The sequence below is a fragment of the Rhincodon typus genome, chromosome 32, assembly GCF_021869965.1.
Source record: "Rhincodon typus isolate 14 chromosome 32, sRhiTyp1.1, whole genome shotgun sequence".
In the NCBI taxonomy this organism is placed as follows: domain Eukaryota; kingdom Metazoa; phylum Chordata; class Chondrichthyes; order Orectolobiformes; family Rhincodontidae; genus Rhincodon; species Rhincodon typus.
Window position 1 is genome coordinate 18,891,547 of NC_063363.1, and position 19,609 is coordinate 18,911,155.

At 39.7% G+C, this 19,609-nt stretch overlaps 1 protein-coding gene across 3 annotated transcripts in view; it reads left to right on the plus strand.

Annotated features, from left to right (window-relative positions):
• The window catches only part of ncapd3 (non-SMC condensin II complex, subunit D3), a 79,826-nt gene that overhangs the window by 41,319 nt on the left and 18,898 nt on the right, over window positions 1-19,609 (plus strand). For all 3 annotated transcript variants that reach the window (XM_048615579.1, XM_048615581.1, XM_048615580.1), the window contains 8 exons: window positions 4,289-4,423; window positions 10,078-10,298; window positions 11,337-11,528; window positions 12,647-12,741; window positions 14,638-14,753; window positions 15,818-15,925; window positions 17,023-17,137; window positions 19,407-19,502. In XM_048615579.1, the coding sequence (XP_048471536.1) occupies window positions 4,289-4,423; window positions 10,078-10,298; window positions 11,337-11,528; window positions 12,647-12,741; window positions 14,638-14,753; window positions 15,818-15,925; window positions 17,023-17,137; window positions 19,407-19,502 (1,078 nt within the window). The remainder of the gene's footprint in view (window positions 1-4,288; window positions 4,424-10,077; window positions 10,299-11,336; window positions 11,529-12,646; window positions 12,742-14,637; window positions 14,754-15,817; window positions 15,926-17,022; window positions 17,138-19,406; window positions 19,503-19,609) is intronic.

Consider the following 19,609-nt stretch of genomic DNA (forward strand, 5'->3'; position numbering starts at 1 on the left):
TCAGCCTTCCTGCTCCTCTGATGCTGCTTGGCCTGCTGTGTTCATCCAGCTCTACACCTTGTTATCTCAGATTCTCCAGCATCTGCAGTTCCTATTATCTCTTTCTCAACGTAGTCTGGTTTGTTCATAATGCTTCTCAACCCATAATGCTATCAACAAACGCATAGAATTGAACCCCATATACAAACTCTTACAGGACAGAACCAGAAATGACACACCTCACCATAACAGCCCGGACAGTATAAATTCCAAGCGGAGTAGAACAACATTGCTTCATTGAAGGCCTCACTGATGATGTTACCTAGCATCACGTCTGAATGAAAACGTCTGAATGAAAACAAGCCAGCTCGGCGAGCAAGTCAACAACCTCACCCACAACCCAAACTACAAATCTTTGCAAAAACCTTAAACAAAATAGTCTGTTTTCACAAAATCCAAAATTTTAGCAGGCCTCCCTGTACTTGTGGTGGGAGCTTAGGGCAGACTGTGTTGGGTTTTTCAAGGGTAGTCAGTTCACTTAATTTGAACAGAAATGTAGTACATAAAGAGCTTGCCCTATGCATATGGTCTATAGCACAATTTGACTGCTGAGCACAAAATCTGGTGAGGTTGCAAATCACTTAAGAAATTGCCTTAATGTTCATTGTTGGAACCATTGCACTGGGCACATCACAACAGTGATTACATTTTAAAAATATTTCATTGGCTATAAAGAGCTTTGAAATGCTCACTGTTCGTGAAAAGCACAATCTAAATCTTTCTTATTGGACTTGAATATAGGACACAATATCAGATTTGTTGGTAGGGATTGTGTTTAACTGAAGAGAAGTGTAAGTGCTGTCAGGAAAATGTGGATTAACAGCTTGAATGGTTGTTAGTCAAAATGCAATTCTTGAGACATAGATGAATGTTTTTGGCATGTTAATAAGGGGGCAATATTAGCCTAAAAGAGTTTTTTTTATGAAATGGAGAATAGACTGCACACTTCATTTGTATGAATTTTTGTAAGTGGAAGGATTAGTTGTTGAAGTTTTAAAAACAAACCCAAGTTTAGCAATAGGACCACATTGTTAAAAAGTAAAGAACTAATGCTAAATGTATACAGATAATTGTTTAAACAACACGTTAAAAATATGACCGAGTTTTAACGCTAGTTATGGAATGAGGCCTGGTCAGATCATATGGGTTTTCATGAAGTTTTGAGTCAAACGATGCTTTATGAAATGACCCTGTGTTGCAACAAAGAAAGTTACTGGGGAATTAGTGTCAGAATGAAAATATTTTGAGTATTTTTGCCTTTTGAACAGATTACAAGTTTAAACGAAAAGACAAAAATACTCTGAGCATTTCCTAACAGGATTTTGATTCTGTACATTCTCCAACCATTTTCCCCGATGACAAATGCCAGCTCACCAATCTGCTTGGAAATGCTTGGAATTTTTGTCTGAATGGGATTTGATATTCTGCTGGCAGGAATGGCTAATGACTTCTACACAACTGGAATTTTGAGTTATTTGACTTTGGCATATCGCAAAGGTTGGTTGTGAAATGTCAGTGAAAGAAAGCTTAATTATTTTAAAGGATAGATACTTGACAAAACATTAAAAGGATATGTGGTTGGGCATTGAAGCAAGGAAATAGAACTGAGAAGCTCTGAGAGCCAGCACAAGTGCGATGGAGCTGAACAGCCTTTAGTGCACGAAAAACTCCATGATGAATCAACAAAAATAAAATTATCTGAATCCCCAGTATTTATTAATTGATGCAGCAAACCATAAGGCAAATCTCAGTTTGAGACTTAATGAAACCAAGACATGCATTATCTTTTCAGAACTCTGAGCAGACCAGGCCATAGGCTTCTCATAAGCCTAGATTATTTAGGCAAATTCATGCTGTGGGTAGAATGTAAAGACCCATAACCACATCATCAGCAGAATAAAACTAATCATAACTTGGTATTTGTCTCACAACCCCGTCAGTGGTTGGTGAATACTGTTTAAACAAAACCCTTGAGTGATGCATGTCGTTATGCAGAATGCATTGATGTTTTCTTGCTTTCCACACAAAATAAGAACAAAGAACAAAGAAAATTACAGCACAGGAACAGGCCCTTCGGCCCTCCAAGCCTGCACTGATCCAGATCCTCTATCTAAACCTGTCGCCTATTTTCCAAGGATCTGTATCCCTCTGCTCCCTGCCCATTCATGTATCTGTCTAGATACATCTTAAATGACGCTATCGTGCCCGTCTCTACCACCTCTGCTGGCAACGCGTTCCAGACACCCACCACCCTATGCGTAAAGAACTTTCCACGCACATCTCCCTTAAACTTTTCCCCTCTCACCTTGAAATCGTGACCCCTAGTAATTGAGTCCCCCACTCTGGGAAAAAGCTTCTTGCTATCCACGCTGTCTATACCTCTCATGATTTTGTAGACCTCAATCAGGTCCCCCCTCAACCTCCATCTTTCTAATGTAAATAATCCTAATCGACTCAACCTCTCTTCATAGCTAGCGCCCTCCATACCAGGCAACATCCTGGTGAACCTCCTCTGCACCCTCTCCAAAGCATCCACATCCTTTTGGTAATGTGACGACCAGAACTGTACGCAGTATTCCAAATGTGGTCGAACCAAAGTCCTATACAACTGTAACATGACCTGCCAACTCTTGTACTCAATACCCCGTCCGATGAATGAAAGCATGCCGTATGCCTTCTTGACCACTCTATCGACCTGCGTTGCCACCTTCCGGGTACAATGGACCTGAACACCCAGATCTCTGTGTATCAATTTTCCCCAGGGCTTTTCCATTTACCGTATAGTTCGCTCTTGAATTGGATCTTCCAAAATGCATCACCTCCCATTTGCCTGGATTGAACTCCATCTGCCATTTCTCCGCCCAACTCTCCAATCTATCTATATTCTGCTGCATTCTCCGACAGTCCCCTTCACTATCTGCTACTCAACCAATCATAGTGTCACCTGCAAACTTGCTAATCAGACCATCTATACCTTCCTCCAGATCATTTATGTATATCACAAACAACAGTGGTGCCAACAAGGATCCCTGTGGAACACCACTGGTCACAGTTCTCCATTTTGAGAAACTCCCTTCCACTACAACTCTCTGTCTCCTGTTGCCCGGCCAGTTCTCTATCCATCTAGCTAGTACACCCTGCACCCCATGCGACTTCTCTTTCTCCATCAGCCTACCTTGGGGAACCTTATCAAACGCCTTACTGAAGTCCATGTATATGACATCTACAGCCCTTCCCTCATCTATCAACTTTGTCACTTCCTCAAAGAATTCTATCAAGTTGGTAAGACATGATCTTCCCTGCACAAAACCATGCTGCCTATCACTAATAAGCCCATTTTCTTCCAAATGTAAATAGATCCTATCCCTCGGTATCTTCTCTAGCAGCTTCCCCACCACTGACGTCAGGCTCACCGGTCTATAATTTCCTGGATTATCCTTGCTACCCTTCTTAAACAAGGGGACAACATTAGCAATTCTCCAGTCCTCCGGCACCTCACCCGTGCTCAAGGATGCTGCAAAGATATCTGTTAAGTCCCCAGCTATTTCCTCTCTCGCTTCCCTCAGTAACCTGGGATAGATCCCATCCGGACCTGGGGACTTGTCCACCCTAATGCCTTTTAGAATACCCAACACTTCCCCCCTGCTTATGCCGACTTGACCTAGAGTAATCAAACATCTATCCCTAACCTCAACATCCTTCATCTCCCTCTCCTCAGTGAATACCGATGCAAAGTACTCATTTTCTCACTCAGTTTCGCGTGGAACCTTTCATATTGTCGGCGAAGCAGGCTTTCGCAGCTCTGTAGGCCCAGGATCGGGACTCCTAGTGATGTCCATGAGGCTTTGGCCATATACTAAGCCCGGGATCAGGACTCCTAGTGGTGTCCACAAGGCTTTGGCTGTGCAGTAGGCCCAGGATCGGGACTCTTAGTGATGTCCATGAGGCATTGGCCATACAGTAGGCCCAGGATCGGGATTCCTAGTGATGTCCATGAGGTTTTGGCTGTGCAGTAGGCCCAGGATCGAGACTCCTGGTGATGTCTGTGAGGCTTTGGCTGTGCAGTAGGCCCAGGATCGGGAAATTAATTAGTTCCCTATTCCTTTAGTTTAACAGCTGTAAAATAGGAGAAAATTACCAAAAATATGTAGTGCATGTTGCTGAATGCTATTTGTTGCATAATTAGATTTTCATTTCCTGATATATCAATATGATTGCAAATGATCTATTTTGTGCTCAATACCTACAGCTGTTTGTCAGCATTTTAAAGCACAATCTTGTCTTCTGCACCCAAGAAGATCTGTCGACATTGCAAGATCATTGTCGAGATCCTGCTCCATCTGTACGCAAGCAAGCATTGCAGTCAATCACTGACCTTCTATTGGTATGGTTTTTTAATACTGTTTTCCAATCAGGTTGCACCAGCATTTAAAAACAAATACTTTTAATAAACACAAAGTTGCTGTAAAAGCTCAGCAGGTCTGGCAGCATCTGTGAAAGGAAAAACAGAGAGTTAATGTTTCGGGTCCAGTGTCCGTTTCTGAGGAAGGGTCACCGGACCCGAAATATTAACTCTCTGTTTTTCCCTTCACAGATGCTGCCAGACCTGTCGAGCTTTTCCTGCACCTTTGTTTTTGTTTCTGATTTACAGCATCTGCAGTTCTTTCGTTTTTTTTATTTTTAATAAATGTATGGAAAACTTTGACACATCAGTCTCACTGGCACAAATTGAATATGTTAATAGCAAGTATTCATGCATTGTACTGTAAAGTTCCCGGTCACTTTAAGGAATCAAAATAGTAGACTCACCTATGTGCAAGTCTGTGCAGTGCACAGTGAATGAAGGATTTTTGATCAGAATATCCATTATCTTGCAGCTCATTCTCTCCATCTAATTTACAAGGTAAGAAATGGCTAGGATTCTGTTTGCAAGTTTGCTATTAAGGCCAATCTCAGTGATAATATATGGAGTAATACGAATCCAATGGTATAAATTGACTAGGAATGAAGGATTTGTGGTAGACTGTCATGGAGCACCTATTTATTGATCCTTCAATTAACTATAGATTTAAAGATTGCAGACTTATTCTGGACATATTAGAAATATGCCTGAGGGGGGAAGTTGAGGCTGATTCCATTAAGAGTATTTAGAACTCCTCCCTTGAAATGTCACAGAAATGAGCCAGAGAGAATCCCATGGCTACTCCATCTGTTTGTGAGTTGGACAGTTTATCATCTCAATGAAAACATTAAGAAAATGGTACAGTCTCTATTGCCTTGATATAATGGCAATGTAAGTAGTTTTTTTGTTAGGGTGGTTCAGTGGTTAGCACAGCTGCCTTACAGCACCAGGGACCTGAATTTGGTTCCAGCCTCAGTGTGGAGTTTGCACATTCTCCTTGCATGGGTTTCCTCTCACCGCCCAAAGATGTACAGGTTAGGTAGATTGGCTGTGCTAAATTGATCATAACGTCCAGGGATGTGTAGGCTGGTTGGATTGACTTTGGGAAAGCAGTGATAGGGTAAGGGGGTGCTCGTTGGGCCAAATGGCCTGCTTCCATGCTGTAGGAATTCTATGATCTGCACATTGGATAAATAATCATGCAGTGTTGAATGAACACACAGACACGATGTTGCTATCAACCTGTATGTCACATTTAATCTTCGTAAAAATAAAACTCACCAGAGCTATCTTGTAGGACAATGGCTATCCTGATCAGCTTGCTAACTTATAAATGAGTAAAAGGCCACCACTTTCAGACGCGCAAAGTGTCTATCTCAACTTACTGTGGAATGCGATTTGAATAACGTATTGAGCATGCAGCTTTGTGCTGCTACTATGCATTGGCAGCCAAAGTGATATATTCCAACTGAAGATGCTGCCTTCAATCCAAAAATGATGTTTGGCCTAACACAAAATTGAGCAAAATTGTGTGTCTATCTCAATGCTAATGTGCTGCCGTGTACATAAGCCACTTGACCGAATGATGGAGATTGGGAAATCAAATCAAATAGCATGTTCCTTCTGTTCATATAAGCAGAGTACAGACCATTGTCAACTAGCCCACACTTGTAAAACTATAAACAAAATTGCTATTGTTAAATGTACTTTTCTGATTTGGGCAACAACGTTGAATGCTATTAAATGTGCTAATAGCTATACCAACAACCAATTTGAGATAATCGGTGGCGCTCATAACGAATCTTATTTGTGCTTGACATGCATTCATACAAAGGGTCCTATTCTTTGCAAACCAGCAGACTGTGATCAAGCTTTGTACCTTTTTTTTTGGCTTTACCAGGTAGCCAAATTCTCTCTAAGTTGTACAGCCAAGCTGCCACTTGAAGGTTCTCTGCACATCGATCAACATGCTGATGTGTTAACTTCTGGTTTCAGAAGTCGTTGCTACGTGTAGACTTCTGAAATCTGTGCACCAGGAAAACAATTACAGGGCACATTAGTTAGGGAAGATTGTGGTTCCCTGTTGCCTTCTCCATGGTAGCCAATCAGTCTGCACCGATTTTTGCATAAGTTGTTGTGGTTGTTTGAATTTAGCATTTTTAAGTTGTCCTGATATCTATTAATCTATAGCAACATGTTTCTCTTTTTCAGCAACATTCCTTGTTTGTATTTAGTAACGTTAGCTATTTCATTTTCTTTATATTCATTTGTGGGACATGGGCGTCACTGGCTGGCATGCATTTATTGCCCGTGCCTGGTTACCCTCGGCTGGTCTTGAGCTGCCTTCTTGAACCACTGCAATCTATGTGCTGCAGATGGAACTACAATGCCCTTAGGGAGGCAATTCCACAATTTTTATCAAATGACAGTGAAGGAATGGTGGTATATTTCCAAGTCAGGATGATGAGGGACTTTGAGGGGAACTTGAAGGTGGTTGTGTTCCCATGTATTTGTTGCCCTTGTCCTTCTAGATGCAAGTGGTTATGAGTTTGGATGATGCTGTCTAAGGATCTTTGAGTTCCTGCAATAAATATTAGATAGTATACACAGCCGCTACTGAGAGTGTTTGGTGGAAGGAATGGGTATTTGAGGATGCAGTGCCCATCAAGAGGGCTGCTTTGTCCTGAATGGTATCTAGTTTCTTGAGTATTGTTGGAGCTGCACCCATCCAGGCATGTGGTGAGTACTCCTTCACACACCTGACTTGTGCACAATAGATGGTGGACAGGCTTTGGACAGTCAGGAAGTGAGTTATTTGCTGTGATATTCCTAGCCTGTGATCTGCTCCTGTGGCCACTGTGCTTACGTTGCAAGTCCAATTGAGTTTCTAGTTAGTGATAACCTCCAGGATGTTAATAGTGTGTGTTTCAGTGATGGTAACACGGTTGAATATCGAGGAGTGGTAGTTAGACTGTCTCTTATTGGAGATAGCCGTTGCCTAGCATTTGTGTGGCATGAATGTTACTTGCCACTTGTCATCCCAAGCCTGGGTATTGTTTCATTTGAACGTGGACTGCCTCAGTTTTTGAGTTGCGCATAGTGCCAACATGGTGCAATCATTGGTGAACATTCCCATTTTTGACCTTTATGATGGAGGGAATGTCATTGATGAAGCAGCTGAAGATGGTTGGGCCTAGAACACTACCCTGAGGAATTCTTGCAGAGATGTCCTGGGGCCAAGATGATGGATCTCAACCATCTTCCCATGTGCCAAGTATGATTTCAACCCTCAGAGTTGGCCCCATGATTCCCACTGATTCCAGTGGTTGCTTGGGCTCCTTGAAGCCACACTCTGTCAAATGCAGCCTTGGTGTCAAAGGCTGTCGTTCTCGCCTCTCCTCTGGACTTGAGCTCTTTTTGTCCAGATTTGCACCAAAGCTGTGATGAGGCCAGGAGCTGAGTGGCCCTGTGGAACCCAAACTGGGGGTCAATGAGCAGGTTATTGCTGAGCAGGTGCTGCCTGATAACATTGTTAATGACATTTTCCATCGCTTTACTGATTATCGACTGATGGGGCTGTACTTGGCCAGGTTGAATTTGTCTTGCTTTTTGTTTCTAGAATATACTTGTACAATTTTCCACATTGTCAGGTAGACATTGTCCGCATTGTTGCCAGTGTTCTAACTGTACTGGCACAGCTTGGCTAGGGGATTGGCAAATTCTGGAGCACAAGTCTTCAGTACTATTGCCAGAATGTTGTCAGGTCCCATTGCTCTTGCACTAACCTGTGTCTTCAGTGATTTCTTGATATCATGTAAAGTGAGCCAAATTGATATCTATGATGCTGGAGGTCATTGGAAGAGGCTGAGATGGATCATCCACTTGGCATTGCTCGCTGAAGATTGCTGCCAATGTTTTAGTCTTAGCTTTTGCTCTCTTTAGTCCGTGAAAAAGGGGATACTTGTGGAGCCTCTTCCTCCAGTGATTTGTTTAATTGTCCACCACTAATCACAACTGAATGTGGCAGAACTTAGATCTGATTTGTTGGTTGTGGGATTGCTTAGCTATGAAAATTACTTTCTGCTTATGCTGTTTGGCATGCAAGCAGTTCTGTTTGGTAGCTTGTCCAGATTGACATCTTATTTTCAGGTGTGCCCTGCTGCACTCTCCATTGAACCAGAGTTGATTCCTAACTTGGTAGTCATGGTTGAGTGTGTGATAGGCCAGGCCATGAGGTTGCAAATTGTGTTGCACTAGAAATCTGCTGCTGTTGATGGCTCACAGCACCTCATGCCCAGTCTCTACTTGCTAAATCTGTTCAAAGCCTGCTCCATTTAGGGCGGTGATAGTGACACACAACACAATGGAGGTTATTCTCAATGTGAAGGAGGGACCTTGTCTTCACAAAGACTATGCAGTGATCACTCTTACTGACACTGTAATGGTCAGGTGCGACTGTAGCCGACAAATTGGCCAGGATGAGGTCAAGTATGTTTTTCCCTCATGTCTTGTTGGTTCCCTCACCACCTGCTACAGACCCAGTCCAGCAGTTATGCCCTTTAGGACCCAACCAGGTCAGTCCGTAATGCTGCTGCTGAGCTACTCTTAGTGAAAATTGAAGTCCCTCACCCATAATGCTTTTTGCACCCTTGCCGCCCTCAGTCTTGCTCAACTTATAGTACTGATTCAACAGCCGAAGGAGGATGGTACATGATAACTAGCAGGATTATTTGCCTGTGTTTAACCTGAAGCCATGAGACTTTATATGGTCTGGAATCAATGTTGAGGACTCCAATAACAATTCCCAGGCCAACTCCTTCCCGACTGTACGCATTGGTGCCACCAATTCTGCTGGATCTGTCCTGCCAGTGGGACAGGACATATCTAGGGATGGTGATGGTGGTTTCTGGGACATAATCATACCTGATAGACAATGACTCTATGACTATGTCAGGCTGTTGCTTGACTGGTTTGTTAGACAGCTCTCCCAATTTTAACACTAGTCCCCACATGTTAGTAAAGAGGAATTTGCACGGTAGACAGGGCTGTTTCTGCTGTTGCCTTTTCTGGTGCCTAGGTTGATGCCAGATGGTCTGTCAAGTTTGATTTCTTTGTTGAGACTTCATAGTAATTGATACAAGGCCATTCCACGTTGTTGTGGGCCAGACCAGGTGAGGATTGCAGATTTTCTTCCTGAAGGACATTGATGAATCTGATGGGCTTTTTGGACAATCAATGATGGTTAAATCTTGAATTAAGATATTTTTTATTGAATTAAATTCCACCATCTACTTGGCTGGATTCAAACCCAAGTCCCCAGAACATTTGTTAAGTTTCTGGATTAATAGCCTAGGCCATCGCCTTCCCTGATATTTAATTTGATATTTTATGTTTATTTTATTTTGCATAGAATTGCTTGGTTTACAAAGATGTCCCAATTTGCAGTTGAAAGTGCTTTTATTCTCAATTGTACTTGGAAGAAGCTCTCCATTTGTGTCTAAACAGCAAAAAAAAATTGATGTTAATTGAAGTTGTAATGTAATTGATTCTGAAGTTTATGGCTTAAATTTTTTTAAAACCATTATCTATTTCAAGATGTTATGATATGCTCATTGTTTTCCATATATTTCTTGCAGGCTCAACCCAGTAACCCTGTACTGCAAAAGGCATGGATGAATGGAGTCATCCCTGTTGTAATTGATTCTGAGAGTGCAGTGCAGGAAAAAGCACTGGAGTGTCTGAATCGAGTGATAATACAACAAATCAAGGATTACAGACATTTCACTGAAGAAGACAAATATCAAAGATTGACCTGGGATATTTTGGAATTTCTTGCACTTGAAAATCAAGAGTTATGGTATATGTTGCATTTTTAAATTTGCCCATGCCATTTCAGACGTCTCCGATGTTCTGCATTTATCTTGAAGTTAAAATCGGAGAACAATACGCCTATTTAACTAATTTTGCGGCGTCCGCTCTTTTGGAAGAATTATGCAGTTAGTTACCCTCTGCTGTTCCAGCCCCATAGCATATTCTTACTTTTTAATGAGTTGATCCAATTTCTTTTTGGAAGTTAACAGTGAATCTGTTTCTACCAATCTCTTAGATTATAGAATGTTTGCCCCATTACCTCCTCCTCTTTTTACCCATCACCTTGAAACTGAGTTTTCCTTCCCACTTGAAGCATTTTCTTCTTGTTTATTCAACAAAATCCTTTCTGATTTGATCTATCTGACCTTGTCCTTGGCATTACTCTAGTGAAACCTCTCAGCATTTTCTTCAAATTTACATTTTGATGTCAAAAACTTTGATCAAATTGTAAATTAGATGGCTGAAATGGAGTAGGAGATTTTTAACAAAGTTATCTATCTAATACAATGATGGTCAAAGATAATCACAATTTTAATTTGTGGTAGGTTTTTGTAGGAAGTTGGGGAAGAGGAGAAAGTGAATTCTTGTAGGTGAGTAATGTTTTCTGGAGAACGGTGGTTAGCACCGGTGCCTCTCAGAGCCAGGGACCCGTGTTCAATTCCAGCCTCCAACGACTGTGTGGAGTTTGCAAGTTCTCCCTGTGTCTGCATGGGTTATCTCCAGGTGCTCTGGTTTCCTCCCACAGTACAAAGATGTGCAGGTTAGGTGGATTGGCCATTCTAAATTGCCCATAGTGTCTTGGATGGGAAATGCAGGGAAAGGGTAGCGGGGTGGGTTTGGGTGGGATTCTCTCCAGAGTGTTGGTGTGGACTCAATGGGCCAAATGGCCTGCTTCCACACTGTAGGAATTCTATGATTCTCGAGAGTTTCCAATCATCTTGTCATCTTGATTTTGAATCATCTTTTTTTCCACTAATAGTACAAATACCAGATGTATGAGATTAATTTTGTTCTCTTTCCATAGTCGTTATCTTACCAAAGCTTTCCTTTTGTGGTCTCATCAAAATCTATTCAACTCGACATTCATAAAATGCCTGATCTCCCATACTGAGGCCGAGCATGCTCCTGCTGCCTGGATGTTACTTTCAAAAATTGCAGGATTATCCCCAAAGTTGAATTATGAGAAGATTATAGATTCGTGGGAGAATGTTTACAGGTTTGTATTTTATAACTTTGCGATGGAATGCACTTGTACCACATTTGTACAGTAGGTTTTTTATAAAAAAAAATGGCTGTTCTGCTTTTCAAAAGCTTCCATGTTATTCCAGCTTTTTAGATACTATCTACTGTACATGTGCATTTCAGTAAGGCTGGAAAGTATTTAGATGTTATTGGCCCAACTTTGTTGAAGTCATTTTTATCAGGAACTTTTAGGTCTATTGATTTGGCAAAAGTTGTTATTAAATAACATCTGTGCGGTTGGGTGCTACACTCTCGTGCCTACTTTTTTGAATATAATTAATTACCCTGCTCCATAATTTGGAGAACATTTTTATTTGGAATTGTTCTGTGGTCATGTTTTATTTTAAGAACTTCAGGGTAGACATTTTGTATATAATTTATGATATGATGGCCTCTGGTAAAGTATCAAACAATGCTAATGTTTGTTTAAGATTGTATATGATTGGCCTGTATATTTTCATATGAAGGATTAATTGTATGTGAAATATTATGAAAAGATGATACTGTTTGGATCTCCAGGGTGTTGGTGAGTGTGTGCCTATGTACAGTTCGGTCCCTATATTTAAAAGATAATGTACTGGGCATTGGAAGCATTTCAAAAGTGATTCACTAGGTTGATTCCCGTGATGAAAGGATTAACTTAGCAAGAATAGCTAAACTGGTCACCAGAGTTTAGAACAATGAATCTTAATGAAACATAAGATTTTAAGGAGGCTTGACCATGTTGATGTTAATAGAATACTTCCATTTGTGGGAGAGCACGGAACTAGATAACCAGATCACAGAATAAGGGGACACTCATTTTTAGAACTGAAATGCAAGGAAATTTCTTTTCAAAGTAGTGAATTTCTGGAATTCTCTACCCCAGAAAACTGTGGAGGTTTAGATCACCTGTGTTTAAAGGGGAAGTAGGTAGATTTTTTTTTAAATATCTGACCATTGAGGGCAATGTGGAACTGGCATGAAAGAGCAATTAAGCTCTGGGAACGATCAGCAATGATCTTTGTTGAATCATGAGCAGGCTTGAGCGGCCAAATGGCTTGCTCCTATTCCTGTTTGTATTCGTATGACATTGTTTCCTTATATTCCCAGGACACAGAATATAGACAACAGCACAAGCCACGTTCTGAATGTCATTGGAAACATTGCTGAGCATTTGTCTGAAGCAACTAGGTCGAAATTGATAGGTAAGCGAAGTAGAATAACATTTCAGTTTTTTTTTTATTTAATGCATTTAGGGAAAGTGCAGGACAACATTAACTTTGTGCCATTTCTACAATTTTGAATCTTGACTTCGTGCTTAATTTAATAGCTTTTTTTGCCACTGGTTTCAAATGCAACAAATGTTCTTTCACATTGACTGCGAGGATCAAAAGAGACAATCTTCTTGGGCCATCTTGTAAGTCTGCTAACTGGAGGGTACATATTTGTGGCACAAAATAATACACAGTTTGGCATTGAAGTGGCAGATATACTCAATACAGCTTGTATTGAAAGTAAGTGCTTTGTCTAATAGCGGGTTGCATTTTTTGGCTAAGCCACATTGTTGTGACAGAACAGAGAGAAAATTGCTTGGACCTACTCTGTAACATATTTAATTTGAGATTTATTTTGCTAATCGTGGATATTAAAAGCAACAATCTTCTGTTTATCTAGACTTTAAGTAACCAAATTTTCCACAATCAGTTTGTTCTTCTTTCTTGATTATTGTGCTATAAAATTATTGAGGGATGAGAAACCTCACTTGGTGGATTTTCTGATTTTTTTTTTGGCTTATGGAATTCCACCCTTTTTTAACTATATTTTTTCTGAGTTTTGCTTAGCTATGGAAGCTGTCACTTTAGCACCTTTCATTGTTAATCCATTACAAGTTCTCTAACCTGGCTCTGACTCCATTGATAGATGTAGACTCTGCTGAGCACTTCCCTGTGTTGAATCTTCTCTCTGGGTGCCACCCAGCTGCAGGAGTTGCTGTCACTGGTGCATGTGACAACTTAACCCTGACCCAAGCACAGGTCCCAGTTTGGCTTCAGATTGTGGACTGGAGGGCAGGGAAGGAGTTCAAGGGGACTATTTTTGGCAGCGACTTTTAGCTCAATCTGTTTGGGATTGCTACCCAACCACCTGACAATAGAAGAGGACCCGCACCTCAGCTCACCAGGATTTGAGCAGCTGGGCCCAAGCTCCAATTCCCCAGGGAATCATCCTGTCATTTCCTGGCAGATTAGGTCAAAGTGGCACTGCCCAAGGTAGAACTGTAACTCCATACTGACAGGCCAAGCAAAGGAAAGAAGGTATGTGATGGAATGGAAAGTTTGAGTGGAAGAGGATGAAGCTTTAGAGGAAGAGTAAGTAGAAGAACTGAGTTAAGTAGGTGGGCATGACCTGGAGGGCTGATTTGGGGTCGTAAAGGAGAGCTGCTGAGTGTGTGTGTGTGTGTGTGTGTGTGTGTGTGTCTTTGCTGACATGAATGCATAAAGTACAATTTTTTAAAAATAATATTTCTAGAGATTTTTAAATTTTAATGATTTATAATCGATGTATAATATGTAGGCTTTTTCATAAAATACTGACAGTACTTATTAACGAAGTGTGAGCACTACTGATAAAGCCATCCCTTATTTCCCTTAAGGTGGTGGTGAGTTAAAGTGTGCTCACGTTAGAAAATAGTTTGCGAGAAACTGCTGTAGTCTGTTCCTTCATTTTACAAGGTCATGTTCTATTGTTATTATGGATTTCATCTTTTATTAGATGTATGATTTGCATTGAAAGTTGAGGTGACGTTTTGTGATTTTTTTTTTTTTTTTTTGCAAATACCACTGGTTCAAAGTGTTGATAGCAGTAGAAGATAAGCAAAGGGATAGCTAACATTCTTACCCACTTGGAGTCTCATCATTCCTACCATTTGAAGTGATCCAAAATAATTGGCATTTTACTACAGACGATAAAATATGCCTGTAATTACATGATTTTTCATCACAAAAAAATGTAATGCCTTTTTGGCTTTGGCCACACTAACCCCTAGTTAACAAGCCTATTTATAAAATTATTATGTTGCCAACAATGTAGTTTTCTTTTTGCAGATGAGGTCCAGAATTGGATAAATGCATTCTGTTCTCCTCCAGAAATCATTAGCTCTGCAGTTGAAACCTTGTACAAGCTTTGCCAGGCCCAATGTGAGACACCCAAGGACACACAGGTGTGTTTGCATTGATGTCATGAAAGACGAGCAAACTTTAACTTGCCTAAGGACAGCACTTTGGGTATAAACTATGCATAAGAAAAATTAAAATAAACCTCAGAATTACAGTAATTTTGCAATTGGTTTTGGTGAAGACTCTTCAAATCAGCAATTTTATTTTGTATACTCTTACCTCTTGTTTTAAGTTTGATTCTGCCACAAATAGGTGAATAACCTGTTTGCAGACTTCCACAAATTCTCTTTCTGGAAGTTTCTGGATAATGGTCAACAGCTGTTTTATTCTGTCTTGTTTTGTGTGAAGTAACTTCCTTCACTCCCCTGAAGAGATTACTAAAATTGAAAGCTGAAGAATCTTAGAGAATCGTACTTGTCTGTGGGGAACACTTTAGAATTATCATAATATTTAATATCAGTGGGGAGGCGGTTGCACAGTGTTGATGTCAGTTGCATAATTTAGTTATGGGGACATGGCAGATGGTGAAATTTGAATTCAGTAAGATCAGGAATTTAAAAAGCTTACCTAATGGTAATTATTTAGCCATTGTCATTTTATTTGGTGGGTTTGAGGGAATCGTCGTTTCAGTAATGTACTTTTACAGAGAAATCTGTCCTTACTTGCTATGACCGACATGGGACTCCAGATCCATAGAAATATGATTTGACTTAAACCTCTCTGTGAAATGTCCTAGCAACCAGCTCAGTTCAAGGATAATTAAGGATGCACATCAATGCTGTAATGATGCCCACATCTCAAGAATTTTTTTTTTTTAAAGTTAGAAAATAAGTTTCAGAGCAGATTGAACACTTTCTTTTAAAATCAGGAATAATTATATAGAGGATTTCCAGTTATAGAATGATGTGCAGGAAATTTTGATACCATGGTCGTACATAGTGTCTCTTCTGATACTTCTATTTCTCAGCCTTATTTTCCCTATGACTCACATTGGGAGCTATTTCTATTAAAATTCATTAACTGCTGTAAGTTGTGATGTATGAAGGAAGATATGGTTAGAGTAAAATCTTACAGTGGAGCACCAAGTGATGAAGTGTTTCTGTAATAGGTCCTGCTTGATCAGGTGTGTGGAAAACTGATCTTGGCATGTGAGTCTTACATCTCTAGCATTGTCCTTGAAGATGGTGGTGTTGAAAATGCAGATGAAAATATGATGGTGAGTGACAATCCATTTCTATTAGATTCATTTAAATACTGTAATTGCTGTAAAAATTGAATAGGTTGAGCCTGACTCTGTACATTTTTATACTTGCTAAAGTAATAACTGCAATTAAAGCAATATTAGAGTCTTGAAGACCACGGTAGGGGCATGAGTATGTCTATCAAATTGGATTAAATTGTAATGAGGAATAACTTGTCCCAAACCATTACCTATAATTAACTCAGGAAAATTCAAAACATGAAGCAAACATTGGTTTACAAAAATGCTGATGGATATTCAAAGGATGAAAGAACGCATTTAAAGTTTTCTTCTTCGTCTTTTGACAACTCAAACTCACTGATTTCAAAGACGGGTTCAAGTAAAGTGAACGTGTACAGTTGTTATGCTGCAACACAATGAAAAAGCCTAAAATGGATTAATGAAATTTTAATATTGTGGTTTGAACAATGAAAAATTGTGTGAGCAAACAGGTTAGTAACCAGAGATTACTGATTTATAGTCATTGGCAAAGAACTATGTGGGTGATTAAGAGAAATTACTTTTCACAAGTAATCAAGACTATCAGAAAGTTTGGTGGAAGCAGATTCTACAGCATCTTTCAAAAACTAATTGAATGTATATTTTAAATATAGTTTGGAAGGCTAATGGGGGTGAAAGCTGAGTTGTGGGTTTAAATTGAATAGTTGTTAAGAAGCCAGCATGGGCATGAGGAACTGAATGGCTTCTTTCTGTGCAACAAGATTCTTTGATTGTAAATGCACATATTTACATACCTTGAAAGAAAATTTACATCTTTTTAAGTACTGGGGTGGCCATTCATTGTTGTATATATGTGGGGGAGCAGTTTGAGGTGATGAATATGAGAGCATTGTGCATTCACGTTTGATCCTATATATTTTAACATTATCTATGTGTGTATATCATGTAATATGTAGATGTTCATTCCATCCTTCCTATCCTATTTAGGAACTAGAATGTTTTTCCAAAGGATGTCATTTGATTGTTGATACCAGAAATCCAATGTGGTCCTGTTTTCTTTGCATAAGAGATTTGCTAAGTTTCAGGTGGAAAGTTTTTTTGTGTTTCCTCAGATAAAACATCTTTTTACACTTGGTGAAGTAGCACAGTTGTGCCCTCGAAAAGTGGAGAAGCGCATCTTCATGCTGGTTCAGTCATTTCTTGCTACCCCTTTGAGCTTAGACCCAGGTGAGGATGGTCACTTTCTTTAATTCTGAAAATCCCAGTATGCAGAATAATATTGTGAAGTTGATCCATGACACAAGCTGATTATGAAATATATTAGCTTTGTTAGAAGAATGAGGGGAGATCTTATAGAAACATATAAGATTATGAAGGGAATAGATAAGGTGGAGGCAGGGAGGTTGTTTCCACTAGCAGGTGAAACTAGGACTAGAGGGCATCGCCTCAAAATAAAGGGAAGCAGATGTAGGACTGAGGTCAGGAGGAACTTCTTCACCCTAAGGGTTGTGAATCTGTGGAATTCCCTGCCCAGTGAAGCAGTTGAAGCTACCTCACTGAATGTTTTTAAGGCAAGGCTAGATAAATTTTTGAACAGTAAAGGAATTAAGTGTTATGGTGAGTGGGCAGGTAAGTGGAGCTGAGTCTCAAAAAGATCAGCCATGATCTTATTAAATGGCGGGGCAGGCTTGAGGGGCCAGATGGCCTACTCCTGCTCCTAGTTCTTATGTTCTTATGTCATAAAGACAAAAGCAGTATCTGTGGAGAAAGAAACAGTTAATGCTTCAAGTTGATTACTTTTCATCAGAATATTACTTTTATCTGCAGAAAATGTTTATTTTGACAAGTTTTTGCAAATTGTAGAATAGTTATCATTTTCAAAAATGTTGAAGTTTTTACTGAAATGTGCAGCTTCATAGATGAGCCTAAAGCTTGCAACATAGTTTGTTTCCATAGATATTTTCGAATCAATCTGTTCAGAAATGTTATTACATGTGGGACTTGAACCCCAGCCTCCTGCACCACAACAGTCCTTTACAATTTGTTTTGATCAATATCCAGTTAACCATACCAAGCAGGTAATCTAAAATGGCCCTCGAAAAATTTCAATTTGCCAGTTATGAGATATGCCCCCAAATGATTTCCTCAACTTCAGGAAGGTAGCAGATAAATAGCATCATCAATGGCTTAGCCTTGAGACTTTTCGATGTAATTAGTGAACAGTATTACATAGAAGTCAAATTCATTATCTGTGATGCAATGGTAATGTCATTACCTCTTGGCCATGTGGCCTAGGTTCAAGTCCCACCTGCTCCAGAGGTCATAAGTCATACAGCACAGGCGTGTAATAATATCTCTGAACAGGTTGATTAGATATATCTAGAAATGACATTCATATTAAAAACCTTACTGCACTGTTCTTTAGAATAGTCCTTGAAAATTGGGTGGTCTTGGTTACTTGGTGGTCAGCTACTATTGTGTCTCTGGCCCATAGTATCATGCTGTACATCAGAGAGAGAACTGGCGTGCAATATGTCACTTCTAACCTTTTTTAAGATGTTCTACACCAATCATTTGGATACTACATCACAATATAAAAACAGGTGCACTATGCAATGCAGCAAAATTTTATTAACTGGCATCTATGGGACCTGGACTATGCCGGTTGATCAAGAGGTTCACATAATTAAAGTAAAAACACACACTGATAGAAACTTAATGCAGGAGCAGTACACAACTTTACACTCTTTACAGCATAAATCACTTAAATGATACTGGAGCTTTGCCTTAATTATAACTTATCGGGAGAGAGCCTTCTCACTTGCACCCTCAACTGACTACTCTGACATTGCGGACATAGCGCTAATGCAGGAAACTTCCAGTATTTGTGGATTACATTTTTGACAGTTTATAAAGACTGCCGGTTCACGAGGTGCCAGTTGAAACAAAGTTTGCTGTATGTAATTCTGTTGTTCTGAATTTAAGACCCCAAAATGTGTTTCTTTGTTTTTGTTAAACACAGAGGTCAGAATTGTTCTTCATTTTTATTTAAGTATGATTTTTCATATTGGGTAGGTGTTGGATATTGTGTATTTTGTACTCTTGGTAATTTTTAAGAAAAATTATGATCATTGTTAAAACTGTAATCTCTAGACTTCTGTATCACATAAGGCCGTTTTATTTGGGGAAACTTTGTACCTTTTGAAAAATTCCCTCCTTTTATTCTTTTTGAAATGTGATACAGGTATTTGTAATATGGTGGACGAAATGAGTGTCACAAAATTACTTGGTTTTCTGCTACATTAAATATTTCATCGAGAGACAACTTTATTATTTAACTACATTCCCAGAGTTGGAAATAAGCCTGCCATAAGTAGGAAAGCTCTTTATGTGGAAAAGATTACCTTTTTGATTTGTTAAAATTTTTTGAACAATTATTCGTAGTCATTTGTGTTCATCAAGCAAATGAAGTTCCTGAATTCTTTAAATGTTTCAGATGGTGACGATGTTCCAGCTTCACAGCCTCTCTCTCAGTTTTCAGGATCGCCCGTTATGCCTTCTGTTATCCGAGCACATGCATTTTTTACTCTCGGTAAGATCATTTCAGCAAAAGTTTGTGATGAAGAGTTTCTTTTACAATTCATTCCACCTGTGTATGTTTCCAACAGGATCAGGAATTCTGCCATTTGTTTTTTCCCC